This window comes from Oryctolagus cuniculus, chromosome 6, assembly GCF_051225735.1.
Source record: "Oryctolagus cuniculus isolate XC-2025 breed Fujian yellow rabbit chromosome 6, ASM5122573v1, whole genome shotgun sequence".
NCBI classification, from domain to species: Eukaryota; Metazoa; Chordata; class Mammalia; order Lagomorpha; family Leporidae; genus Oryctolagus; species Oryctolagus cuniculus.
In genome coordinates this window covers 725,254-752,728 of record NC_142872.1, presented here as the reverse complement: position 1 = coordinate 752,728, position 27,475 = coordinate 725,254, and the positions used below count along the sequence as shown (strand labels likewise).

The 27,475-nt window shown below is 47.2% G+C and overlaps 2 protein-coding genes and 1 pseudogene across 8 annotated transcripts in view; 2 read left to right on the top strand and 1 right to left on the bottom strand.

Annotated features, from left to right (window-relative positions):
* The window catches only part of LOC100342421 (olfactory receptor 2T27), a 30,905-nt gene extending 9,610 nt beyond the window's left edge, over positions 1-21,295 (bottom strand). For 3 of the 4 annotated variants that reach the window (XR_011389403.2, XM_089334698.1, XM_070075746.2), the window contains exon 1: positions 20,889-21,295. Coding sequence is in view for 1 of the 4 variants with exons in the window: in XM_089334698.1 (XP_089190824.1) it covers positions 20,889-20,896 (8 nt within the window). In the remaining 3 variants the exon portion in view is untranslated. Of the gene's footprint in view, positions 1-5,049; positions 5,144-20,888 lie in introns of those variants that run through there. The other variant, XM_089334699.1, reaches the window with a different exon arrangement.
* Positions 11,804-15,120, top strand: LOC149125877 (olfactory receptor 2T27-like; annotated as a pseudogene).
* Positions 21,296-21,337: 42 nt separating the features above from the next.
* LOC149125876 (uncharacterized) lies at positions 21,338-23,588 on the top strand. Of its 4 annotated transcripts, XM_089334701.1 has the most exons (4): positions 21,339-21,598; positions 21,700-21,789; positions 22,011-22,187; positions 23,335-23,588. In XM_089334701.1, the coding sequence occupies exons 1-4, from the start codon at positions 21,451-21,453 to the stop codon at positions 23,526-23,528; spliced, it is 609 nt and encodes a 202-aa protein (XP_089190827.1). In that variant the 5' UTR covers positions 21,339-21,450; the 3' UTR covers positions 23,529-23,588. The 4 variants fall into 4 exon arrangements, 2 of the variants coding, with proteins under 2 accessions (XP_089190828.1, XP_089190827.1); XM_089334702.1 differs by lacking the exon at positions 21,700-21,789 and having other exon boundaries at positions 21,338-21,598; XR_016234989.1 differs by lacking the exon at positions 23,335-23,588 and having other exon boundaries at positions 21,563-21,598; positions 21,700-21,878; positions 22,011-22,145.
* The last annotated feature ends 3,887 nt before the right edge of the window (positions 23,589-27,475 follow it).

The window sequence follows — 27,475 nt, the reverse complement described above, 5'->3', positions numbered from 1 at the left end:
AGAATGTCAGACAAGTCTGCAATTCCATGTTAACCAAAGCACTGTTCACAATAGCCAAGTTATGGAATATATCAATATTGTATTATATAATAAGTGAATGGATAAAAATGTATAATATACAGAATAAAATACTATTCAGCCTTTTTAAAGATTTATTTTGAAAGTCAGAGTTACAGAGAGAGAAAGGAAGACACAGAGAGAGGAATCTTCTATTCACTGGTTCATTCCCCAGATGGCTGCCAGGCCAAAGCCAGAAATCTAGAGCTTCTTCCAGGTTTCCCATGTGGGTGGCAGGAGCCCAAACACTTGGTTCATCTCCCATTGATTTACCAGGCCACCAGCAGGGCACTGGATCAGAAGCTGAGCAGCCAGGACATGAACCAGCACCCATACAGGACACCGACACCACAGCTGGCGGTTTTACTGGCTCTGCCACAACACTGGCCCCTATTCAGCTTTTAAAAAAAAAAGAAATTTTGTCATTTAAAACTACATTGTTAGAATCAGAGAACATTATGCCAAATGATATAAGCCAGACACAGATAATATGACAAATACTGCAAGTTCTCACTTAAATGTGGAATCTAAATGGTTGCTACCAGAGGCAAGAAGAATAATAGGGTTTTTCCTTTAGATATGTTGACTGTGTGGTGAACACAGTAAATAATAATGTATTGTACAAAATCACTGGAAATAAATTTCAAATGTTCTCATCACAACATGTGATCAGTATTTCAGGTGATGTATAAGCTTATTTGCTTGATTTAATTATTCTGTTTCTTTTTTTTTTTTTTTTTTTTTTTTTTTTTTTTTTTACAGGCAGAGTTAGGGAGAGAGACAGAAAGGTCTTCCTTCCATTGGTTCACCCCACAAATGGCCACTATGGCCAGCGCACTCTGTGGATCCGAAGCCAGAAGCCAGGTGCTTCCTCCTGGTCTCCCAGGTGGGTTCAGGACCCAAGCACTTGGGCCATCCTCCACTGCCTTCCCAGGCCACAGCAGAGAGCTGAATAGAAGAGGAGCAACCAAGACAGAACTCACACCCCAACTGGGACTAGAACCCAGAGTGCCAGTGCCGCAGGCAGAGGATTAGCCTAGTGACCCGCAGCGCCGGCCTGATTTAATTATTCTACATTGTACTCATAAATTACATTATCAAGGCCTTGGTGCTATGGCATAGCAGGTAAAGCTGCCACTTACAGTGCTGGCATCCCATATGGATGCCAGTTCGAATCCAACCTGCTCCATTTCCAATCCAGCTCTCTGCTGTGGCCTGGGAAAGCAGTGGAAGATGACCCAAGTCCTGTGCCCCTGCACCCATGTGGGAGACCTGGAAGAAGCTCCTTGTTCCTGGCTTTGGATTGGGGCAGCTCTGGCCGTTGCAGCCATCTGGAGAGTGAATCAGCAGATGGGAGACCCCTTCCCTCTTTCTCTGCCTCTGTCTCTCTGTAACTCTGCCTTTCAAATAAATAAATTTTAAAAATATATGAACACTTCTGCCTGATTTCTCAGGGTGCCATGGAGAGTTTCACATCCTTATTCCTGAAAGCCTCTCCCTCCCTCAGCCTGCCCTGTCTGTTGTTTGCCCCAGCTGACAGGTCCTTGTTTCTGATGACAGCAGGTGGTGCATTTGCCTTTGAATGTTGTTGACAAATGCCCTCCACCAAAGCTGCCTCTCCTTCTCTCTCTGTGTAACTCTGACTTTCAAATAAATAAATAAATCTTTCATTTAAAAAATAAATTACAGCATCATTATGTACCCTATAAATAGTCATGACTGTAATTTGCCAACTTATAATTTCAATTTTTTCTATAAAGTTACAAAACAAGAAATTTATATGTGACCAATGCAAAAAACATTTTTGAAGGGTTGTTAAAAGACTCAATAGAGAGAAAAGTGACACAAAGATGCACATGTTCTCTAGGCAGCCATGAGACACACCCCTCTACTGGAGGAGGAATGAGACTCTCCCAAAGCAAAATGGTGCAACTGTGGGGGTCAAAGTATAGAATAATTGTGTGTTTTTCTTTAAAAAGATTCCCTACATGGAAGTGTGAGCATGTAGTAAGTTCTCTAATTGTACAAATACCCAGGAGAGCCTTGGAATTCCGCACCGTGGTCCCCAGGTCCCTGATGATGGTGGGTCCCAGAGGCCATCCAACAGTGTGGTTATCAGCTGTAGCTGATTACCTGAATTTCACCATCTGCACAGGGACCCTTCCTGTTGCTCAAGCCTCCCACAAGTTGTGGCTCTGGCAAGGTGACCAGGAAAGAAGTGCCAAGGTCAGGCAATACTAAGGTCACCCCGTGACTTCTCCAAAGAGCACAGACTGAGAACAGCTTCACAATCTACAGGACATGGCTGGGCGATTGGTCCATCTCCTTCCTCCATCCATCAGAGACAACACAGAGAGACAGCATCCTGAGCTCTCAGTAGACACCACCTGCACCACCCAGAGGAAGGTGCTTCACCTTCTGGGGTTCAGTGCTCCCCACCATAACTCAAAGTCTGGAGAATGATGTCAGACAGATAAAAGTGATTATCTCTGCTGTATCCAGTGCAGGGGAGTATGGAAACCAGCTTCAAGATCCCAACAATTCCTTAGGGATGAGCTGTAGCATATTTTTAAGAAGTACTACAGTGATAATAGAAATAAGAAGTAAAAGGAATACCATCCCAAAATTCAAATTTTCTTCCATTTCTTTTCTACATGAATAAAAGCATCATTTTTACTGGTTTAATCATTATGTAGCTTTTTTCTTTTTTAAGATTCATTCATTCATTGAAAAGCAATTACAGAGAGGCAGAGAGAGAGAAAAGGCCTTGATCTGCCGATTCACTCCCTAAAGGGCCACAACAATTGGAGCTGGGCCGATCCAAAGCCAGGAGCCAGGAGCTTCCCTTGGGTCTCTCACATGGGTTCAGGGGCCCAAGCACGTCAGCCATCCTCCTCTGCCCTCCCAGGCACCAGCAGGGAGCTGGATCAGAAGTACAGTGTCTGAGACTCAAACCAGCTCCCATATGGGATACGGGCACCAGTGGCAGCCCTACCAGAAGCTACACCACAGAACCAACCCCAGTCATTATGTAGCTTTATATTCTGCTTTGGCGTTTTATCACTGACAGAAAATATCCTCCATGAAGATACATATTTTATGTATGCCTACATAATTCTCAGGGGATTAATAATGCTCCATGGAGTAGACTTAACAAAATGCATTTATATGTTTCTCTGTAACTGGACATTTTTTTTCTAATTTCTTACTGATAAAATGTCAGCTACATGAAAATATATGGGAGTATACACCTTACTCTCTTTATTAATAATTACTTTAACTTTTTCCTTTTTTAAATTTTATTTAAGGTAAACAAATTTCATGAATTTCATATATGCACATTTAGGAACATAGCGATACTCCCACCCTACCCTCCTGCCCGCCCATGCTCCCATCCTTCTTCCTCCTCCCTCTCCTATTCCCGCTCCTAATTTTCACAAAGAGCTATTTCATTTCACTTCATACGCATAAGGTTAACCCTACACTAAGTAAAAAGTTCAACAAATATTCTGAAGAAAAAAACACTGTTCCTCAACAGTAGAGACAAGGGCTGTAAACAACCATCAGATCTCAAAATGTCAATTTCACTCCAATACATTACATTTTAGCTACTCTATTAGTTACCACAGATCAGGGAAAACATATGGTATCTGTCTTTTTTGGGACTGGCTTATTTCACTAAGTATAATGGTTTCCAGGTGCATCCATTTTGTTGCAAAAGACAGGATTTCATTTTCTATTTTACAGCTGAGTAGTATTCCATAGTGCATGTGTGTATGTGTGTGTGTGTGTGTGTGTGTGTGTGTACACACCATAATTTCTACATCCAGTCATCAGTTGATGGACATCTGGGTTGATTCTGTATCTTACAATTGCTTTCACTTAAATACCCAGAAATAATTAATTTACTTTACACAGTTACAAAGATTGATGTGCACACAAAATTTTGGTATGCACAACCTGTACTTTGATCTTCTAAAAAAAAAACACGTTTGGGAGGGTTTCTTCTGTAGGCTTCTTTGAAAGACCCTGACTTTTGACCCATTCAGCTCTCTGACAATCTACCCAACTGATAGGCTGATGGGTCTGACCCCTCCAGCACTTATACTAACCAGCCAACATGGGAAGGCAGTAACTGCTGTTGGAAACACCCAACTCTTCCCCAGTGGTTTGAGTAAATGGTTTCACTGATGGAGGCAGTGGTAGACAAGTTGTTTTCTGATTTGTTTTGGGAAATATTTCTCCACCAATAATTAGGACATTCTAGAGTTGCATATTTGAAATCACATCCTTAAAATCTGAGGCTTTAGGGAATGGCATTCTTTGGTTTAACTCTTGACTCTGCCCTCACTAATCATGTAGCTCAGAAAATAGATTAAACTTCCTGGCCTCTCTATGGCCCACACAGGTAATAATCTAGATTTCATGAGGCTAGCGTGAGACTACAAGACTCCTGCCTCAATGATTGACACAAGTGAGTGTACAACAAACAGCAGCTATGATTAGTATTATTTACTGGAGAGACAGGCAGACAGACAAACCTCCCTAAAGGACTGTAGTTAGAGAAAATAATACAAAACAATAACATTGATAACAAACACAGAGCATCAAGCACAAAGCAGCAACAAGGTTCTCCCTGACTTTAGCAGGAAACCACCTTACACATACATTCAGGTGCCCTGTTCAGTGGGACTGAATGTGATCCCCGCACCAATCTCCTGGGCACAGGGCATATATGAAGCCCAGTCACATGCATCTCCCCAAGAGTCAGTTCTTTGAATTTGGGATTAGGCAGTGATGGTAGAGGTGGCTGACAGCTGCAGACAGAAGAACCAGTGAGGGTGGCAAGGAAGGAATTTGAGGGAATAGAAAAAAAGTGGACCAAGGAGAACACAGATGTCACAGCCTTGCCTTTAAACATAGAGTGAGGTCCAGGCATTTGGCACAGTGGTTAAGACACCACTTGGGACACAGCATCCCATATCAGAGTACCTGGTCTCAAGTCCCAGTTCTGCTTCCAATTCCAGTTTCCTGCTAATGTGCACCCTAGGAGGCAACAGATGATGTCTCAAATACTTGGAAATTTGCTACCCATGAGAGAAACCCAGATGGAGTTTCCCACTCCTAGCTTTGCCAGGCCCAGCCCCATCTATTGTGGGCATTTGGGGCATGATCAGTGGATGAAGATCAATCGATCTCTTTCTCCCCCCCCCCAAATAAAATGAAAAATAATGCAACTAAAAAAATGAATATAAAGTACTTCAGCCATGAACCTAAATTTGACACCTGGGTAAGATGAGAGCTTTTTAAAAAGAAACTCATATTATTCCTTTTCCCTCTCTAAATCCCTGGTGGCTCCTTGGAAAAAGATGTAGCAGATGTTGACTAGGTTTCTGATAGGACAGTACATTAGGGTCAGGAGACCACAGAAAGCAGCCCTGGCCAAGTCCATGTTTGGACAAGAATAAAGACACTTTCTCCCTGGGCTTTGCTTGTGTACTTCCTGGGATGATTTAGGCACCTGGAACCCAGGTTTCAATGAGAATCTCTCAACAATGATGTTTAAAGAGAAACATGGTGGTTGTTACTGGATCCCATATTTTCCAAAGGAGGATGGCCCATACGCAGCTTCAGGCTCTAGGAATCAGAAGTTTAGCCGGCGCCGTGGCTCAATAGGCTAATCCTCCACCTTGCGGCGCCGGCACACCGGGTTCTAGTCCCGGTTGGGGCGCCGGATTCTGTCCCGGTTGCCCCTCTTCCAGGCCAGCTCTCTGCTATGGCCAGGGAGTGCAGTGGAGGATGGCCCAGGTGCTTGGGCCCTGCACCCCATGGGAGACCAGGAAAAGCACCTGGCTCCTGGCTCCTGCCAGGATCAGCGCGGTGCGCCGGCTGCAGCGGCGGCCATTGGAGGGTGAACCAACGGCAAAGGAAGACCTTTCTCTCTGTCTCTCTCTCTCACTGTCCACTCTGCCTGTCAAAAAAAAAAAAAAAAAAAAAGAAGTTCAACACTGCCATCAGAACACAATGATCAATAAATACAAGTTGAGTGAGTAAAAGCATCAACAAATAAAAATTCTGCAGCAACAGAACAAGCTTAAATGTGGTTTAAAAAAATGAATACACTTGGCAGATATGGCAAAGAATCATCACCCAGTTCATCTTGGTATTCATGGCTTGGGAGTAGGGAGGGTTTGCCTGTCTGATGCATGGCTGCTTTGAGAATGACAGAGCAATTGAGAACGAGGCACTGGGTACGGGCCACATTTTGTCATCTCTTTTGTACTCTTCAAACACAGGGTACCATTTATTGTTCATAAAATAACCATGCATCTGATTTTGAGAAAGAGGCCAAGGTCATATTTTTTCACTGAACTAATGTGTTGACTTGATCTAAAATGTCAATTTACTAGGTCTGTGTATACATGCCACCAAAGTCATGTTGTGGGCATCCATGCATGCTGACATAGCTGGCATTCCCAAGTGTAAGTCTGGCACAGGTGTAACACACACTGGCCACTCAGCAGACCATGAGGCCATGGAGTTTGTGGTGACCCAGATCTGGGCTCATTCTCAGATCCACCATTTGCTGAAATCATGATCTTGACCATTAAGCTCGTTAACTGTCAAAATTTTTGTGTCTTCATATACAAAGTAATGAACAATTACTTCTTGCATAATATTACTTACACATCTAACACAAAATGGAAAATAAATACTAGCTTGCTTCCCACTCTAACTCACTTTCAATTAAGAAATAAAACAACAGGACAAAAATGAAACTAGAACTGAAACCGGTTTTAGTAGATGCCATGAAAGAAGGGGAGAGGACAGGAGACAGGCCCTTCCTATCTAATTGGCAGGTGGGGCCAGTGCCTCGGCTCAATAGACTAATCCTCCACCTAGCGGCGCCGGCACACCAGGTTCTAGTCCCGGTCGGGGCACCGGATTCTGTCCCGGTTGCCCCTCTTCCAGGCCAGCTCTCTGCTATGGCCCGGGAGTGCAGTGGAGGATGGCCCAAGTACTTGGGCCCTGCACCCCATGAGAGACCAGAAGAAGCACCTGGCTCCTGCCTTCGGATCAGGGCGGTGCGCCGGCCGCAGCGCGCCGGCCGCGGGGGCCATTGGAGGGTGAACCAACAGCAAAAGGAAGACCTTTTTCTCTGTCTCTCTCTCTCACTGTCCACTCTGTCAAAAAATAAATAAAAATAAAATAAAAATAAATAATTGGCAGGTGGCATGCAGTTTCCCCCAGACACCAAGATGCCATGTGTACTGATGTAGCTGTTAACATGCACCAAGCCCATCCCAAAGAACCTGGCATATATAATGGCTTGGAACAATAGCCTGGGGGCCCTGGCACCCCAAAGGATGGCACACAGCTGGGGCACTGTTTCCAGTGGAGCCCCAGCTTCTCCAGAAACCACAGACTTTGCCTCAGATCTTGATACTGGTTCCTATCTAGAAGTCACTAAAATCTATGCTGTGCCTCCTTTGTGAAGTCACCTAACTACCTGCACAGGAAACCCTAGGAAACACTTGAGAACCTGGGAGAGAGAATGAGTGGCTTTCAGTTTTGAAAAACTCATCCAGAAGAACAGCAGGGCCCCAGGTGTCTGCCCAGGTGAGGACCCCCCACCCACATTTGTAAAGATTCCCAAAGGATGAACAGCCATCACCTTCCTCCATGTCCTACATTAGAGACAGTACTCTGTGCCAGAGCCCCTTCTCCCTGTAAGCGCATCCCCCTCATGCTCATTAACCACGGGGCCTCTGCTCCAGAACTAAGCTGGGGGTCTGGAGACAAGGACTGGGCTGTGGTCCACTTCTTCTTGGTGCTGTGTGTGCAGTTCCTTTAGATGTTTCCTTTTAGGTTTTACCTGAGCAGCATCTGGAATTATGTAGCATGGAACTAAAGGAAGCTAACTGGCATTATAAAATAATTATTTGAACTAGACTGCCACTTAGTGGCCAGTCCCTCACCAATTTTGCAGATGTCAGATTTCGGGGAAGTTGGAATGGGGTCAAAACAAGTACTGGCATGGGATCAGAAGGAGCTAGAACCCATGCCTCTGCAACCTCTGAATCCTGGCTTTCTGTTCATCTGTAAAAGTCACACCGGGCACAGTCCCAGCACACAGTAGGCTGGCTAGTGGATATATTAGAGCCGTCTGTGTGTCCAGAGACTGCAGAGCTGAGAAATCCCAATGCCAGCTTAAATTATGGAACAAAAAGATGCCTACCTCCCCTCTCCCAGCCCTGTTTCACAGATGACAACATGACTTACAGGTCAGTCATCCTTGTTGTCAACCTGTCACTGAGTTCTGATTTTGGCCATGGTTATAGACACTAAGCAAGTCAGCAGAACTGTGGAAATTCCACCCACAAACCAGGTGTTTGCCTGTGTCGGGGAACGGGACAGCCTGGCCAGCTGTGCCCCTCCAGACATGTACAAGCACAAGAAGTTTAGTGCTGGGCTTTTTCCACCCTGCCCGTTGCTAATTGCAAGATCCTGTTTTGACTTTAAGCATCCTGTTATTGCCTGTTTCCCACACTTACTCTTGCTGAGTTGGTAACATGTTTTCCGTGAATCATATATAAATAGGTGGATGGTGGGCGGGAGTTATGAATGAACGCTGGTAAAAGGCGGAGTTGTGAATGAACGCCGGTAACAGGCGGGAGCTGTGAATGAACGCGAGTAATAAGCGGGAGTGGTGAATGAAGGAGTTGTGAATGAATGCCGGTAACAGGGCGGGATATATAAGAGGGTTGGAGGAGGCGAAGACGGCGGGCGTTGGCAACATGTAATGCGAGTCTGCTGAAAAATAAAGTGGAAGCTGAAAAGCCGATAAACGCGTCTGGTGTCTCCGAGGTCTCGCCGGCGTTAACCTATCCGGAAGGTGTACGCCTGCATGCCTGGCCAATCACAAGTGACAACAAGGCAGCCACTGCTATCCTAGACTGTGTTTCCATGCATAGGAGCCCAGTGCCATGTGTGCAACCAAGTGGAAAGGACGACCAATCTTCTCACAGTCCCAGATATTCTTCAGGGAGTTGGCTGCTTGTGCCAAGTTGCTCAGCTGGTTTAGGGAACACCTCACCATGTCTGAATGCATCCTCAAACCCCAAGCTCAGGTTGTTTTGTTGATATGAATGATGTGAGTTTTTGTGCCTTCCAAAGAATCTCCTTTGACTCCAGTCTTTCCTTTTCAGCTAGAATTAGTGAAGGTTTCCTTCAATGAACCCCATGCAGCCTTACTCAGCTGCCACAACATGCATTTCTCACCTGACTGTTGCACAGGACACAACAGAAATACCCTTGGTGAACACCAGCTTGGGGGAGACAAAATTCACTCAAGGAAACAAGAGCAGGTCAAGAGCTGGCTTTCTCAGCTATGGTACTGTGCATCTTTGGGCTGGTTAAATTTGCTCTGTGCCTATTCCATGCATTGCAGGGTGTTAACAACTTCCTGCCCTCTTCTCATTCAGTGCCATTATCAACCCCCATGACCTCACTGTGACAACCAAAATTGTCTTCTGACCCTCCCAAGTGTTCCCTGGGGCAAACCCATCCTAAGAACCTCTGGGCTACAGTCCTGGTCCCTACAACTGCTCTCAATCATTTCACCTGGAGGGCTTGTGCTCTCCACCTTCTGAGCCCCACCCAGAGTTCCAGAATTGAGCCCAAGGTAGAGCCTAAGGAGGCACTTGATCCAGGGACCACCCTTTGCCTAAGGAGCCTAGGAGGTGCATCTGGTTGGCACCGCTGTTGTTCCTGTGTTCCTGTGTCATTGAGACCCCTAAGTTAGCTGTTCCCAGATTAGCTGCATGTTACAATCACCTGGAAATCTTTCAACTCTTCCAAACAGTGAGGAGTAGGCTTTGCTATTATTATTATTATTTTGAGCTCCCCAGATCATTGGAATGGACAGGTCTGGAGACCTCTGCTCTAGACACCTTTACCTCGTCTGTGATGTGAAGATTTGGGACTAAGGGACATGAGCTCCCAGCACATGCATCCTCTAGGACTCAACACCAGGGCTAATCGTGAGCACTCCTCAGGATCAGGTACTCCTACTGTCCTCACATAGGGAAAGGGGGCAAACACAATTACAAATAGGAACACTAAACAGACTGCAGCTCCCCTAAAAGCGGTACCATGAGAAGAGGCAGCCCTAGGAGGAAAGTGGGAAGATTCTGGAGGTGCTCTGTGTAGGAGACAAATGTCACAGTTTCCATGTGAACTTCCCCAGGGACCTCACCAGGCTTCTGAGCCCCAGCCAGGAGAACAAGGACACAGAAGAAAGAAAAACACCAACAAGAGACAGAGATTCCTGATGGAGGCTGTGGATCAGGTCAATGTGAGGTGAGTACACAGTGGGAGGTACAAGAGATGGGCAGTCACTCAACTCCTGCCCTGTGCCCTGTGCTTGCAGCCCCAAAACTGACCACCATGGGAAGTCACGGAAAGGCAATTCCATAGCTTCTCTTCTGTCGAACTCCCAGCAGTTAGAGTCTCTGGCCATCTAGTAGGTGACTTTTTTTTTTAGGTTATCACTGCCTTTCCCATAGAGATATATCCTCAGTTGAAAAATTAAGTTTGTGCTTTACGAAAATCAGCCAAACTGTAGGGACATAAAATATAATTGAATCATAACAGGAGAGCCAGAGAGTAAAAAGGAAAGTCTGGTGCTGGATATAACTCCCCACCCAGAATCGATCATTTGTGTCCAGGACTTCTTCCTTTTCCTTCATTCTAAAGCACTTCAGTGACGACTACTGGCATTTCTGATGTGGGCATGCTGAAAGACACTGGGGTAGAAACACATATTCTCTTCCTCTGAAAGACAGTGAGAAAGAAAGCAAATCCACCTAAATATGATTCAGACACCCCATGCACACATATGTACACACAAAATGTACATGTAAACTCATACATACATACCTGCACAGGCACACATCCTACATTCATTGCAATCCTGAGAAACTGCCATGAGAAGAAAACTCAACAGTGCCAAGACAACTGAGGAAACATTTCTGAGAGCAGGCACCAAGGCACCGCCCTGCAGAGCGGGTGTTGGGTGCAGATGGCCAAGGCAGAGGGCAGCGACAGAGATGGCGATGTTCCTTCTGGTAAGCGTGTTTCTTTTGCCTGCTCACCACACACACTTATAGTCAGTCCTCCAGCATTGGCTGAGGCCACTGTGCACCACATTGTATGCAGAAGGTCACAGAAAGCAGGAAACAGTCCCTTGCTGCAAGAAATCTGCAGTCTACATGGAGAGATTCCATGTGCAGCAGAGGTTCGAACCCACCCAATCACAACAAACACTCCCCTCTTCTAAAAGATCTCTAAGAGGGAGAGGCTAGGGGACTTTTGCATGGAGGTATACGTGTGGATTGTGTGATTATTGTGCAACACACATTTGCTTAAATGAGGAAAGGAAGAGTTCTGATGTTTATTGTACACCTGTTACAGGAAAGGCACAGCATCACCATTCTCAACCAATACTTATAATAACCCTGAAAAATGGACACGAGGATCTCTTTTATAGGGCCAAGCAGAAGCTGGGGTTATCATAGTGGTAACAGTACTGATATTACTAGCAGTTCTTCCCAAATGGCACATGGCTCCCCCCAAGCACTCCACATGTATTAACCATTTGGTGCATCCAACACTCCTAAAAATTTTCAAGATAAAGAACCTGAGGCTGAGGGGCCTGTCCAACCAAATAGTTTGGAAATGGTGGAGCTGGGGCTTCTACCCCAGCAGCCAGGCTCCAGAGAGTAGGTGCTGAATCTTAGTGCTTTAAGTTGGGTAAAGCCAGCAAAGAACATTCGGCGAAATAAAGGTCAAAATATTACAGACATCAAACAGGTGGCTCAGAGGAGAGGGGGAGAAGGAAATGAAATGATGGGAAAGGTGACAAACAGGATGCAGAGGTTCCCGACCAAGGGTGACTGTGGCCTGATGGGGACATTGGGTGATGTCTGAAAACCATTTTGGTTGTCATAGCCAGAGGGTTTCTATTAGCATCTAGAAAGTAAGGCCGTCGGATGCTGCTGAATACCTTGCAAGGTGCAGGACTGTGCATGAAACCACCCACTGCAAAATGCCAATTGTGCCAGAACAGTCAGAGGACTTTGGATCTTGCCTAGAAAGTCAGTGTTTGTTGATCCAAAAATAATTGAATGGAAGAGTTTTCTGCACAAGGCCCACACTCCTCAACAATAAAATCGTGGTGGGGGAAGGTGTTGGACACAAAATCCACTGGTTCTGAGTCATCTGAGACACCAAGCAAGACATGCGCCTACAAGGAGCCCAAACCAGAATGATGCAAGGACATTCTTTTTGGGAAAATATTTTAAAATGAACCTGGGATTTTGCCTTCATTCAGATATGGTGAGGGCAGCAACTCAGAAGACAATGCCACAGAGAGATGGTTTGTCAGTCAGGGCCCCTAAGAGGAAGCAGCATGGCATGCCACACAGGCTGCATGGGAAAGCAGGAGGGGCAGTCAGGAGGCAGAAGAGTGGAGACGTGGCAGGCAAAAGCCTGTTCTGTGGTTTTCACAGTAAGGAAGGGAGGAGTGAGGACAGTGTGACGACGTTGGCAGGTTCTGGGCTATATGGGGTGACTGAGGGCAGGGGTAGTGTCTCAGATGGCAGGAACCTAATAAAACAAGGCCTAGAAATGATAAACGTTCAAGGAATGGAAAATACTAGCTACCTTTATTCAAACGTTGCACACTGATACATGTATAGATTTATACTATGCTCCTTTAACATGTAAAAATATCATGGTCATTTCTGGAAAGTTTTTTTAAGTTAAAACACAGGGGGAAAGGAGGCAGGAAGGTGCAGTTGGCATGGGATCCATCAGATTGCACATGCAAGGCACACTTTCAGAGGGCAAGTTTCTGCACCTGAGCACAGACATGCAAGGCTGAGACTCCAGAGAACCAAGGCAACAAGAGGAAAGTGCACAGCACAAGTCTTCCAGCTGGAAAAATTCACCTGCTGGCCAGACCAATGGTTCCAACTATTTTTCTAAGATGTATTGTATTCATTATAAAGGCAAAGTGAAGTGACAGAGAGAGAGAAAGACAGAGAACGAGATGTTCTATATGCTGGTTCACTCCCTAAATGGCCACAATAACTGGGACTGGGTTAAGCAGAAGCTAAGAGCCCAGGATTCTATCCTGTCTCCTACATACGAGTCAGGGACCCAAGTAATTGGGTCACCTTCCATTGCTTTCCCAGGCACATCAGCATGGAGCTGGATCAGAAATGGAGCAGCCAACACTCAAAGCAATGCTCAGATGTGGGATGTCAGCATTGCAGCATCAACTTAATCTGCTGTGCCACAGCACCAGTCTCCAGATTCCATCTATTTGTGAGAGAAATCTACCACCTAGACCCTCACAGAAGTAAGACTTTTCAACAAAATAATCTGCATGTCTGTGGGTGTAGTTTTCCAATTAGGCATAAGAACAAGGGTTTTAATTTTTATTTGTGCATTCACTTGCTTATTTAAGTACCAGAAATATCACTGCATATTTTACAAAACTCAGAGCACTATAATATGCTGTTATTTCTCTAGCTTTTGGAAGTGGAAATTTAGGTCACTGGTTTTCACTGTCTCCTCTTTCTAGCCCACACATGAAGTTATAAATTTCCCTCTGAGCACTGCTCTGCTGCAATCATGTTTTCATGTAATTTTTCATTACAAAATAATGTCGACCCCACAGAAATGCACAAGAGCATCTCAGAGGACTTCTGCTGCTCTTGTCAGGCTCTCCAGCCATTGACCTTCTGCATTTTCATCCATCGCCCCTCCCTGTCTCTGAGTGACTGTTTTTCTGCCCTTTGTGAGCCGGTTCACTTTCCTCCCCACAGTGAGGATTGGCAGGAAGTGGGCAGACAGCCCTGGAACTACTCCTCTGCCTCTGGCTTTGTCCTGACCAGCCTTTTTAACAACAGTCAGATGCACCTGTTCCTCTTCGGCATGGTAGTGTTGATCTACCTCCTCACCATGGCCGGCAACACCTCCATGGTCCTCCGGATCTGGGCTGATGCCCGGCTCCACACGCCCATGTACTTCCTTCTCAGCCAGTTGTCCTTCCTGGTCATCTTCTTTACTTCAGTCACTGTCCCCAAGATGACAGTTGGACGAGCATCTCGTTTGAGGGCTGTGGGGCACAAATGTTTTTCTTCATGTTCCTGGGAGCTGTGGAGTGCCTCCTGCTGGCCCTCATGGCCTATGACTGCTACGTGGCCATTTGCAACCCTCTGCGCTACCCAGTGCTCATGAGCTGCTGGGTCTGTCTGCTCATGGTTGTGGCCTCCTGGCTTGGAGGGTCCCTCAATGCCTCTATCCAGACCTCTATGACCCTGCAATTTCCCTACTGCGGCTCACGGAAAATTGCCCACTTCTTTTGTGAAGTGCCCTCGTTGCTGATGTTGGCCTGTGCAGACACTGAGGCTTAAAAGGAGGTGCTCTTTGTGACTGGGGTGGTAGTGCTCCTGGTACCCATTCCATTCATCACCAGCTCCTATGCCCTCATCCTGGCAGCTGTGCTCTGGATGCACTCTATAGAGGGGCATCAGAAGGCCCTGGCCACCTGCTCCTCCCACTTAACAGTTGTCAACCTCTTCTATGGGCCCCTTGTCTACACCTACATGTTGCCCACATGCTACCACTCACCTGGCCAGGATGATGTAGTGTCTGTCTTCTATACTGTTCTCACGCCCATGCTCAACCCTGTCATCTACAGCCTCAGGAACAAGGAAGTGATGGGGGCAATGAAGAAGGTACTAGCAAAGGGTAGGCTTAAAACCAGGGAACAGGGAGGGCTGCCACTGTGCTGAAGGGCACCAGCGGCCATTTGCTAGGTCTGTATCCCACAGGTGCAACAGTGCAAGCCCTGACTTCTCTACTTTCAAACCAGCTCCCTACTAACGCACCTGGGGAGGCCCCTGCCCCCATCAGGAGACCCCATGGAGCTTCAAGCCCTGGCTTTGACCATGAACCAGTGGATAGAAGATCTCTCGCTTCTTCTTCCCTCTCCCCCTCTCCCTCCCTGCCACTCTCCTCTTTGCCTTTCAAATAAAAACATTAAATTAAATTAAAAATCAAAAAACCAGGAGAGAGGCTGGAAACAAACACTTCAGTCCTCAGTTCAGTCACATGCACGGGTACAGAGACAGAAGATCCTCCGTGACTCCAGAATCCTGTTCTAGGATTTCCGACCTGAACAAGAAGCCAAGCCCCATGTCCACGTGCAGAGAAGTAAAAGCGGTAGCCCTGCCTCCCTTCAGTCACCATCCTGCTCCTTCCTCAGAGTTATCCCAAAGACCTGAATCCACCCTTACTCCTCTCCATCAAGAAACTCCAGTTGAGTTCAGCTTCAGCCCTCCCTTGAGCACTGCAGTGTAGCTCATAATTTTGGTACAATGGATGCACAACAGCTTCCCTTCTCAACACAGTAAAATCCAAAGGGCCCTAAAAGCCCTTTATCCCTGATCACTTCCCCAATCTTCTTTCCTAGCACCCTCTCCTTCTTCACTCTCCTCCAGTCATGCCATGAATGAGCTACTGTTGCTCAACATTCCTAAACACATTGCAATTTCAGGGTCCTTCAACACAGAGACACTAGGCCTGGGGGCTTTCTCCTTCACTTCATTTAGGAACCACTCAAGTGTGACCATACTGATTACCCTGTCCAAGACAGCATTCCAACCCCATCCAGTTTCCTCCAATCCCATTTATAGATTTATCATTTATTTTCTCCATTATAATACTCTGTTCAGGAGGGCCAAGGCTTTGCTTTGTAAATGCTGTATTCTGGGCTCTGAGAAGCATGGCTGGGACATGAAATCTAACTAATAAACATTTGTTGAATGAAGAGATGATTTCAAAGAATATTTTCTTAAATAATCCTAACAGTATCAGTTATGTTTTTAGCTTACCCCTTTTGAAAATCTTCTCTCGTTGGCAGTGACACCATGTTCCTGGTTTTAATCTTACCACTGGTCTACTTTTTCCTACTAAGTGATGAAGGTCTTCCCATTTCTCTGCTAGACACTTCTCTTCTCAGCCCACATTCTCTCTGGTCTATCCCATTCAAGTCCATGGCTTCAGTTCACTTCTGACACCAAAGTCAGCCATGCAGAGAGACCAGCCAGATGTCTCCTCCAAACTTTTCACCATGTGCCCAACACTACATCAGTGTGCCTACTGGATCTCTCAAAAGTATTTCAAATCCATCATGCCAGGAATCAAAGTCCTAACCTCACCTTCAAACTCAAGCCTAGAGCTGGTAACCAAGTCAATGTCCTACAAAGTCAACAGGTCTCCATCACCTCCCATAGCTGAACCCTCGCCAAGTCGTATCCATGCAAATACCTTTCTTTCCACAGGGTACACTCCTCCAGAACACTACCAGGCCAGCACCACCTGCGGTGCCAGCACCCTGGGTTCTAGTCCCAGTCGGGGCACCAGATTCTTTCCCAGTTGCCCCTCTTCCAGCCCAACTCTGTGCTGTGGCCTGGGAGTGCAGTGGAGGATGGCCCAAGTCCTTGGGCCCTGCACCCGCATGGGAGACCAGGAGAAGCACCTGGCTCCTGGCCTCGGATCAGCGTGGTGTGCCGGCCACAACATGCTGGCCGTAGCGGCCATTGGGGGGTGAACCAACAGAAAAGGAAGACCTTTCTCTCTGTCTCTCTCTATATATCCACTCTGCCTGTCAAAAAAAAAAAAAAAAAAAAAAAAAAAAAAAAAACCACTGCCACTAACACCATGATCCAAATATTCCTTATCTAAATGATGCAAGAATTTCTAAATAGTCATTCCTTACACTGGGATGATGTGGTAATTTCCAAACAGATCTTCCTGCCTCTTTTCTTTCCTCACCCCCCACATACACATACACAGCTTATTTTCCAAGAAGTAACCAAAAGGATCTCTAAATACAAATCTAAATGCATGTACCAACCCTACTCCTTAACCTTCACTAAATCCCTTTAGCATAGCTCTTACCATATATCGCCAGCTAATAATATTCTGACCTCACCTCAGAATCAGCACTTTAGTCATTCTGGTCTGGCTGAAAAGCCCACGAGAGCATTTTAGGCATGGAAAGCCAAGACACTATGGCAAAAACTGTCCTACATGAAGGACCTCGCTGAGTGAGACCCCAGAGGAAAGAAATGGTCATCAAAGAAGGAGGTACTTTTCTCTAAAGGGAGGAGAGAACTTCCACTTTGCTTATGGCCTTGTCTAAACACTAACAGTTTGTGGATTCAAAAGACTTCCATAGCCTAGGCAGCTCATGTCAAGAGCCTCGGGTGATCACTGACATCATACATAGGAGTGGTAATTGCTAAATTAACAATAGGAGTCACTGTGCACTAACTTCCCATGCAGGATCTGTGTCCTCAAAGAGTTTTATTTGAGAATTAACAGTAAAACTTGTTCTCAAAGCTTTATTTCATTTCAGTGTATTAAGTGGAAGATATTCTTTGTCTCATAAGTTTTAGTTATGCCTAAGTGTCCAACTCCATTGCTTGTTTCCCTAGGTGCTTCCTTAATGGTAAAACTTGTTCTCAAGGACTTACTTTCTTTTAATGTATTAAGTGGAGGAAACGCTGATGTCTCATAAGTTATAGTTATGTCTGTGCTTATAAAAGATGTTATCATTCTTGGTGCTTCTTTAAAATTAATTAAGTTTCTAAAAAAAAAGTGGAATTAACTTCAAGATGCAGTGACTTTGAACAGCTCTTGTCTCCACTGTTGCGGAGCATTTTTTCTTTTTTCCGGTGAAAATTGTTGAACCCTTTTCTTAGCATAGAGTTGGTCTTCTATGTGTAAAGTCAATTGAAAATAAATCTTAGTGGAGAATGGGACTGGGAATGGGAAAGGGAAGAAGAGGAGGGGTGGGAATGTGGGTGGATGGGAAGAATCACTATATTCCTAAAGTTGTACTTATGAAATGCATAAAGTTTGTGTTTCTTAAATAAAAGGTTTCTTTGGAAAAATAAATAAATCCCTTTAGCATGGCTCTTCACATATATCATCAGCTAACATATTCTTTAATTACTTCCTGCCCACCTTCCCCTATGACAAAGTAAGCTCCATGAGGGCAAGTAGTTTTGTGCTTGCATTTCACACATAGTAAAAATACATTAGTCATTAAAGAACAACTACATTATTTCATATCATATTTTCCGTTGTCTACAAAGTCCAGCAGAGCTCAGCCTCCTTGTCCTCATCTCACTCCTCCATAGCTCTCTCCCCTGTTCCTTCCTGCTTCCAGGTCATTACGAGAGCTGATCCTCTGTCTGGGATACTGCTCACTCCTCTGTGCTTAAGTACTACACATCCTCCCTTTCTAAGCTCAGGTATTGTCCCCACAAGGCAGCCATATCTGACATCCAAACAAAAGCAGATTCCTTTCCACATGTTCCCAGTTCCTTCCTAGCCCTCAGTCCCTCAATTAAATCTATATTCTCATGGTACAGTAAGCCTCATGAGAGCAGGGAGTCTATGTTTCTCAGTTTACTGTATTCCACAGTGCCTGATATTGCATGGACACACTGCAGTGTCTCAACCAATATCAAAGAAAAGAAAACATGAAGGAGAGGAAGGAATGTTAGGTGGGTATGAAAGAGGAAAAAGAAGGGAGGAGGAATGGATAGTCCCTGAACGCAGCCTCGGACCTCCAAAATAGGCCATGCTTTTACTTCTCCAAGGCTTAAGTGACACAAAGCAGATGCCAAAAAGAGATACCATAATCAATTTCAACAACCTTAAGATATCCCTAACTGTGCGGGCCAGCTGCACCAGTCGAACGGAACCTGAAGGAGGGAGTGGGAATGAAAAGAGGGACAAGGGCGCAGAGAATGGAGCCAAGACAACAAAGCTGATCAAGGGTCGTTCATTCTAGTCTCAGTGATATTTTATACACAACTAGCTACAGCTCAAGGCAACACAGACGTTAACAACACATGCAAGCAACTTATCGGGCTTTCTACAGCACAGTCATAGCATAGTTAATTTTAGCAGAGTGTTCTTTTTTGATCATTCTCCTTCAACATGGGAGTATGTGCCTGTCTCATCCCAGGAATTCCACAAGCCAAGATTGACCTTGACTTGTCTATGACTTGTTTACGGGCTGCCTACATCTCCCCTTTTTTTATTTGAGAATGGCCTCTGTCTTAGGTTGCCCTCAGTCATCTCTGTCCTTACCTGTCATTGGTAACTCTGGCAGCTTGGCCTAGAGCCCTGTCTTAGGTTGGTACAGGATGCTGAGCGTCTTACCCGTCTCTGAGGACCATTCCAGCTTGACATTAGGTGAGAGTAGAAATATACAGCCAAATATTAATTATTTTGATTACGAAAGAGGTTTGGTACAAAGCTTTAAATGATGAATCTCAGTCCATACAGACTGTAGCGAAATCAGCATAAATTGAAGAACACACAGAAAACATCACATACAAAGTAGGAAAAACAGTAGCGGTCCAGCATTGTGGCACAGTGGGTTAACGCCCTAGCCTGAAGCACCGGCATCCCATATGACCACCGGTTCGAGACCCGACTACTCCACTTCCAATCCAGTTCTCTGCCGTGGCCTGGGAATACAGTGGAAGATGGCTCAAGTCCTTGGGCCCCTGTACCCACGTGGGAGACCCAGAAGAAGCTCCTGGATTCTGGCTTTGGATCGGTGCAGCTCCAGCCATTGCAGCCATCTGGGGAGTGAACCAGCAGATGGAAGACACCCCTCCCCCCACCTCTCCTCTCTCTGTGTAACTCTGACTTTCAAATAAATAAATGTCTTTTAAAAAAAAATAGAAACAAAACAGAAAACTTTAAAAAAAAGAAGAAGAAGAAAAGAAGAAACATGGGGAATCCTAGCTCTCTTACAGATGGGGAATGCCAAGATCTAAAGATGCAGGAAGCTGAACTCCAGAAACCACTGAACTGCAAACTTCAGGCACAGAAGATACTTCTTCCTAAGAAGAAAATGAGGGGATGGGGGGTATATGGGGAAGACTCAGAAAAGGCTAAAAAAAAAAAAATCCCTGAACAACTACCAAAACCTTCCCCAAGACTGAAGCATCTACCACCTAACCTTTTAGAAATGTGCCGCCATTTAACTCTACTCTCCTGGACCGCTTTCAGCTGCGCTCACTGCATGTTTCCCCTCCCTGCCATGGGCTCTACTGTGCATTTGAGTAAAGGTGATGGTTAAAGAGACAAACAGAGGCTGTCTGCACACACTCGCTATACAGTCACATTATTATGCTGTCCTAAGTCTTTAGGGAGGTGCCCCCACAGTTCCTCGAACCAAGAAACATCACTGTATCAGCCTACAGCTTTGTCCTCAGTGGTCTTGAGTTGACCGGGCAAACAGAGGGTTTCTCAGGGTGGGCCTTCTTCACACTGGGCCAGGTAATTCTTTCTTGCGGTTGGGAAGGGGCTGTCTTATGCGCTGCAGGATGTTTAGAGCACTGCTGGTTCTACTTGCTAGGTGTGTTATACAGTTCTAAAAGTTTTTCATTTTGCAAAACTGAAACTGCACCCATCGAATTCAACTCCTCTTCGTCTCCTCCCCTTCCAGCCCCTGGCAGCTGCCATCCTAGTTTTTTGAACGTTCGACTTCTTTAGCTCCCTCCGCAAGTCTAATCCTGCAGCGTCGGTGTTCGTCACTGACTGACGGCATCAGCATCACGTCCTCACGTTCGGCCATGGCGGAGGCTGTGACGAGAGCTCCCTCCGCTTACGGGCCGATTACACTGCTCTATAAATATATCGCACGCTCCGCTCCCACTTACCTTTCCATAGATACTCAGGGTGCTCCCACAAAGGAGCACGGTTTCCACAACTGCCGGAGAAGCGAGGCCTCACAGCAGCCATGGGAACAGGAAGGCTTCCTACACTCCTGCACTCCCGTCCACGGGGGTCCTGCCGGCTTCGACGCCCGCGGGCGACACGCGTCTGTCCCAGGCACCGCGCGGCTGCGGACCAGCTGAGCAGGCCGGCCGGGTGGGCCTGACGAGCTCCTCCGCGGCCCACAGCCGCGCTGCGCGCACTGACCCCTGAGAGGCCAGCACCGGACTTCCCAGGCACCCTCTCCTCAGGCGCTAAGGGCGGGCAGGGAACAGGCCGGCCTCACGAGGGCGGAGGGGAACGGCGCCCGCGAGCCAGGGCTTCGAAGGCCTGCGAGCCCGCCCAGCTCTCACAGCTCAGGAAACAGCCCTTCAGGTTCTTCCGTCACGTGGGCCTGTAGCCGCCGGAACTTCATTGGCCCAGGCTCCGAGAGAGCAGGAAGAGCCGGAAGTGACGGCCAATGGGAGCTAGCTAGCCAGCCGCGAGGCCCGCCCCCACGATTTGCGCATGCGCAGTGTCTCTGGGCAGGTTGGCGGGTTTGGGTTGGCGGAGCCGTGGCACCAGACGGGGCGGCCGCTCGCTCTGCTGGCTCCGGCGTGGCCTGCACCTCACGCCCTGTGGAAAGGAGCCGGTGGGCGGAGGTTCCCCGGCACAGGTGGGAGCAGTCTTTCGCGAGGAGCACGCGTGGGGACAGCGAAGGGCCGGCGCCTCGCGCCCTCGCACGGCCGCGCTGAGCCGAGCAGCTTCTGTCCACAGAGCGTCGGGACCGCGCGGCCATGCGCCCCGTCGCCATTGCGCCCCGCCTCCTGCTGGCCTGCAGCCTGGCCCTCGGGCCCCTGCTGGCAGGTGAGAGACCGGGGTCTTCCCGCCCCTCGCTCCCACGTGCAGCCGGCATCGGCGTGCGCGGCCCACATTCCCGCCAGCTCCTGGTTCCTGTGAGTGCAGGGGTCGGGAACGGGGGAGGATGGCGGGGTAGCTCTGGTTCTGGAGTTGTTCTGAGAGGGTGGGAACGTTTGCCTGCCCGCGGCAAAAGCCATTCAGTTTTCTGTCTTTTGTTTTCCTAACAGTCTCCTGGGAGATTCAGATGCGTGACCTAGAGGAGAAGGATGTTGATGAATTCAGTTCCAGTGGTTTTAAATGCCCAACTTGTATTGCAGTACAGGGAAGAAAATGTCATGTAGAATTCAAATGGTGTGCAGCAGATCAAATAAACTGTTTTGAATTCTTGGGCATCATAAACACAGGTACTTTTCTAGGAGGCGCTATTTTGTAGACGCTGAGCGTGTGACACTGTCACAACCTTACGGGGCACACAGCAAAGTTGAGGGGAAACCAGCTTTTGTACAAATAGCTTAGAAATGAGGACACAGCAGTATCCTGACTTTGAAAATATGGCCAATTGCTTTCTCACAGTAATTGACTTATGGCTTTATACATGGATTTATTGATGGGCTCCATAGTTTTGAGGGAGTTAGTTCAACATACTGCTTAGCCTTCATCTTCGGCAAACTTTGAGTAGTTTTTGTTTGTTTTTAAGACATAGGCAATTTGTGTTTTCCTGCCTCTGGATTATTTTCATTTTCAGCGTAAAATGTTTGGAGACAGGGGATGATTGAACTTAAGCTTTCTTCAAAGGAATCAAAGGAGAACGCTTCACTATGCTCACTTAAGAAAACCTGGTACAAAGTTCTAAATTAACTGAAGATATAAATGAGAAGTGAATGAAAACTGGTAGCATGGGATAGCTTGAAGTGCAGTGGGCAAAGTTCCGTGAGGGTTGGGTTGTTTCCACTTCCTTCTGCTTCCTTCTGAGGGAGCTCCGCCTTCCTCAAGTTCCTCACTGGGAGGTAACTGCTGTGCCCAGCCATGTTATTTGCCTCTTGCATCCTCATGTTTGTACTTTGCACAATTTGCCCAACACCAAGTCTTTGCTTTAAAACAACAATAGAGGTGAGGTGAAAGCATCAACAGCAGAGTCCCAGCCGTGGGAAAGATGGTGTAGAAAGGAAACACAGTCTGAACTAGGCCTTCTTCGTGGCCATTGGTATTCTTAAATGATAACTCAGACCTAGAATTAGAGAAGATTAGAAAACAGAGGCTGGGTTGCCAACTGATGGCGGGAGCTGGAAATGCATTCATCTACATAAAGCTTAGAAAATACCCCCACTATCTGATTCACTGTGAGGAGCTGTGAGAGGGTGTGAGGATTTTGAGGCCCAGTGTTTGGAGAATACCATTCCAACTCATGTCCCTGCTAGAGATAACCAGGTCACTCTTGCCACTCACACAGGAGTGTGCTCTCATTTATATTTTAATCCATACCAGTCTGGGTAAAGGCAAAGGATAAGGAGGGAAGAAGAGAGTGGAAGTCTCATGTATGGTTTCTTACAGGTATTAGCAACATGACTATTAAAGTGAAGAAGTGCATACGAGCAGAACTATGCAAAGAGATGATAACTTCTTATGTGGGTTTTCCAGTTACTAATGGGACTAGGAATTGCAAATCAGCCATCAAAAATGGGGCCAGAGGCAGACCAGCAGCTCCCATCTTCCTTGTTCTCTTCCTGGGGAAGCTGCTTCACTGAGCTCCTGCAAGGGCCCAGCCACCTGCATTTGTGAATTAAACTTGCATTGTTTGTTTATACTCGTAGATTGTTAATGACTGTTAACTTCTCCATAGGTGTATCTGTTGTGCATGCATTAACTCAGCAAGATCTAGCTGTGTACCCAGCCTCACACAAAGTCAGTCAGGGTGAAAATCAGTCAGTACTGGGCCCTTGCCTTCAGAAACTGAGGACATATGCAGGTAAAATGCTTAGAGAGCAACACATGAAGCACCAACAAGAACAGTAGGATGCTGCTCAAGTAGCCAAGGGTCATTGCTTTGGACACAAGATAGGAGGATATGGATTTGGGGAAAAGTTGAGACTTTGGATGACCTTGAGAAGACCTGCACTACATGGCAGCAGGAGTTGTATGACTTGAGACATGGAGATGGGGAAGTGGGCAGAAGCCAAGGGGCAGTAGCTGAGGTGGATGGCAGTGGGTAGTCCGTGAGTATTGGTAAATACTCCTAGATGGGCCTGACTGGATGTGTCTTTCTGTGAGCCGTGGAAGGTGCTACCCCTGGGAGCACACAGAGGACTTGTGCTGAGCAAAGGCTTGCTCTGAGGTAGAAAGCAGTTCCTTTTGCTCCATGGTCTGAAAGCGGTATTCTCTGGTTATCACCCCCTGGCTGCTCATTAGAATCATCAGAGAGCCTGAAACTAGCATCCTCATCACAGGCCCTCTGCCAGAAATTTGGAATCAGTTGATCTGGGTGTAGGCTGGTCCTACCGCCACCACCCTTTGTTTTTGGCCTTTGCTTGCTTTTATTTTAATTCCTCGCTCCCAGGGTAGTCTAATTTTCAGCCACTATTTTTAAAGATTTATTTATTTATTTGAAAGGCAGAGTTACAGAGAAAGAGGGAGAGATATACACAGAGAGAAAGAGAGATCTTCTATCAGCTGGTTCACGCCCCAAATGGCTGCAACAGTTAGGGCTGGGCCAAGCCAAAGCCAGAAGACAAGAGTTTCTTCCGGGTCTCCCACATGGGTACAGGGGCCCAAGCATTTGGGCCATCTTCCACTGCTTTTCCCAGGCCATTAGCAGGAAGTGGATTGGAAGTAGAGCAGTGGGTACATGAACCAGCACCCATATTGGGATGACAGCATTGCAGGTCATGGTTTTACCCAATACACCACAAGGCCAGCTCCAGAAGATTTTTATTATAATAAATAATATATGTAAGGTGGCAATACAAACATTAAAACACTTTGCTGATATTGTTAAAGTTACACATGGGTTTTCAAAATTTGCAATAGCTGTTTCATTATGTTACTAAATGGATGGGGTAGTCCTTTGACCTAGCAAGCAGGTAAGCCACCAGTTAGTATACCCATATCCTGCATCTGAGTTCCTTGATTCTATACCCAGCTCTGGCTCCTAATTCCAGCTTCCTGCTAACACACATCCCAGAAGGCAGCAGATGGTGGCTCAAGTATGCAGATTCCTGCCAACCTCATGAGAGACCAGCATCAGATTCCTTGCTCCTGGCTCTGGCTTGCCCAACCCTCCATTTAGGGAGTTAACTGATGTATGGGAACTCTGACTCAATAAATATTGAAGAAAAATAATAGGGGCTGGCGCTGTTGTGTAGTGGGTAAAGCCGCTCCTTGCAGTGCCGTCATCCCATTTGGGCACCAGTTCGAGTCCTGGCTGCTCCACTTCCAATCCAGTTCTCTGCTATGGTCTGGGAAAGCAGTAGAACATGGCCCATGTCCTTGGGCCCCTGTACCCATGTGGGAAACCTGGAAGAAGCTCCTGGCTCCTGACTTCAGATTGGCACAGCTCTGGCTGTTGTGGCCATCTGGGGAGTGAACAAGCAGATTGAACACCTCTCTCTCTCTCTCTCTGCCTCTGCCTCTCTGTAACTCTACCTTCCAAATAAATAAACATCCTTAAAAACAAAAAAATAATAATAATGCCAAGTAGACACAAGAATTAAGTAACTTAGTTTGGATGAATTTCATTTTAAAGTCTCATCAGGAGAGAGATGTCCACAAGATGGCAGAATAGAACAACCTTCTTTGCCCTCACATAAAACCAAATGTAGACTGCTATCCACTAATCATAATGACTCCCAGAGGCCCATTCAGAAATGCAAAGGAGGAAAAAATAGAGAATATCTACAAAGAAAAGGCCACTGGTGGGTTCAGCCTGCCTGAGATGCCAGGAGATGGCTAGAAACAAGAAAGGAATATGGGGGCTTTGGCATCACCCATGTGCTGGGGACCGTAGGGTCTCCAGCAGCAGGCACCAGCACCTTTTGCTGCCAGATGACTGCTTGGGCTTGGATATGATGTGAATGAGGGCCCCAGAGTTTCATGGGCCGAAGTTTAATCCACATTGTGAGGCAGCAGGAGGGTGGAAACAGAGGGTGGCCTCTGGAACATGAGTTGGATTCGCCGAGGTCATCAGGAGTGACTGAATCCTGGTGGCTTTGTAAGAACAGAGAGACCACAGAGGACACACCAGCTGCTGGTCACTTGTGCTCCCCATCTCTCACCAGGTCATGAACCTTGGGACCAAATACAGCCCTTCGTCCTGGGGTCTCAGGATCTCTGAGCCACCATAAACCTCTGCATTAAAACTTACCCAGTCTGTGGTATTCTGCTCTTGGCTATAAAAAAGCAGACTAATATGCTCACCAACAGCCACTCCTGCCAGGGAACCCTAGCGAGGGAGACGCAGCCACCCTCCTGCGCCCAGGAGCAGCTTCAGGAAGGGAGCTGCCCCTTCTCCCGGCCCCAGCATGCGCCGACCCACACACACCAGACTGTAGATCCGCTTAGGTAGCTACACTGGCCCAGTCCATATGGACTGGTAACACCGACACCACAGCGTGCCCGAGTCTTTCTACCGGTGCCAGAGCTCCAGCTCCAGCTCCTGACCCACTGTAACTGCACGAGCCCACACAGCGCGCTCTGCTCCGGGGCTGCTCGGCGGGCACCTGTGCCTTCCGCGGTGGCTGTCCATACATGGTACGGCCGCCGGTCCGTTCCATTGCTGCGCACATCCCAGAGCCGAGGTCTGGCCAGCTCCCGTGGCCACCCCACTGTGCACTGAGAGCTCGCGCCCTAGCGATACAGTCGGCCGCAGCCACTCCTGGCCAGCAGCACGTGGCCCGGCCCAGAGCACCCCGAAAGCTCTGGCGTTGGAGCTCCAAGAAGCCACCCTGTGATCCGCGTCGGCGGCCTCCAGGACCCTGAAGTGGCACATCTGTGTTGCTTTAAGCCACAGAGTTTGTGATAATTATCACGTAAATGAAAAACAAATACAAGCTATTAAAAAAATGTTACTGCATTCTAAACGTATGCAGCCAGTAAACTGGGCAGCCTGCTTCTTTCTAGGAAACTGGGTTCAACTCTCCCAGCTGGGCTGGGTCGCTGGCCTCTTGGTGCCTCAGTTGCCCCATCTGTAAAGTGGTCATTGGACTTTTCTGAGCTCACCTGAGTTGATCCTGGTCAAGTGCTTAGAAGAGAGACTGGCACCCACTCAACCTTCCTGGCATGCCAGGAATGGTCAGCGGCCCTCAGTCCAGCACCCTCCTCCCAGGAAAGAGGAGCTGACTCCCAGGGGGACAGACAGAAGACTGCAAGGACCACCACACCACCCAGATCAGCTGCTCTGTGGCTGGAAAACAAAGAGGAGCTGGGCGTGGGACCTGGTACCATCACAGAGCTGCCGTCTCTGCTCTGGAGAAACCAGCAAAAGCGGTCAAACCACATGCTGTTCCCACATCGGGTGTCCCTCAGTCTCGGCGGAAGGGCCTGGCTAAGAGAAGCCCTCTGCCACTCCCTGGCTTAGAGCCCAGGTGGACTACGTGTGTTCTGGATGCTCCAGCCTGTTCAAGCCAGCAGACGTCCCCTCTCAGGCAGAAGACAAGAACCATGAGTCTGGGGGGTTCCTTGAGGCTGCGTTTCTTGGACG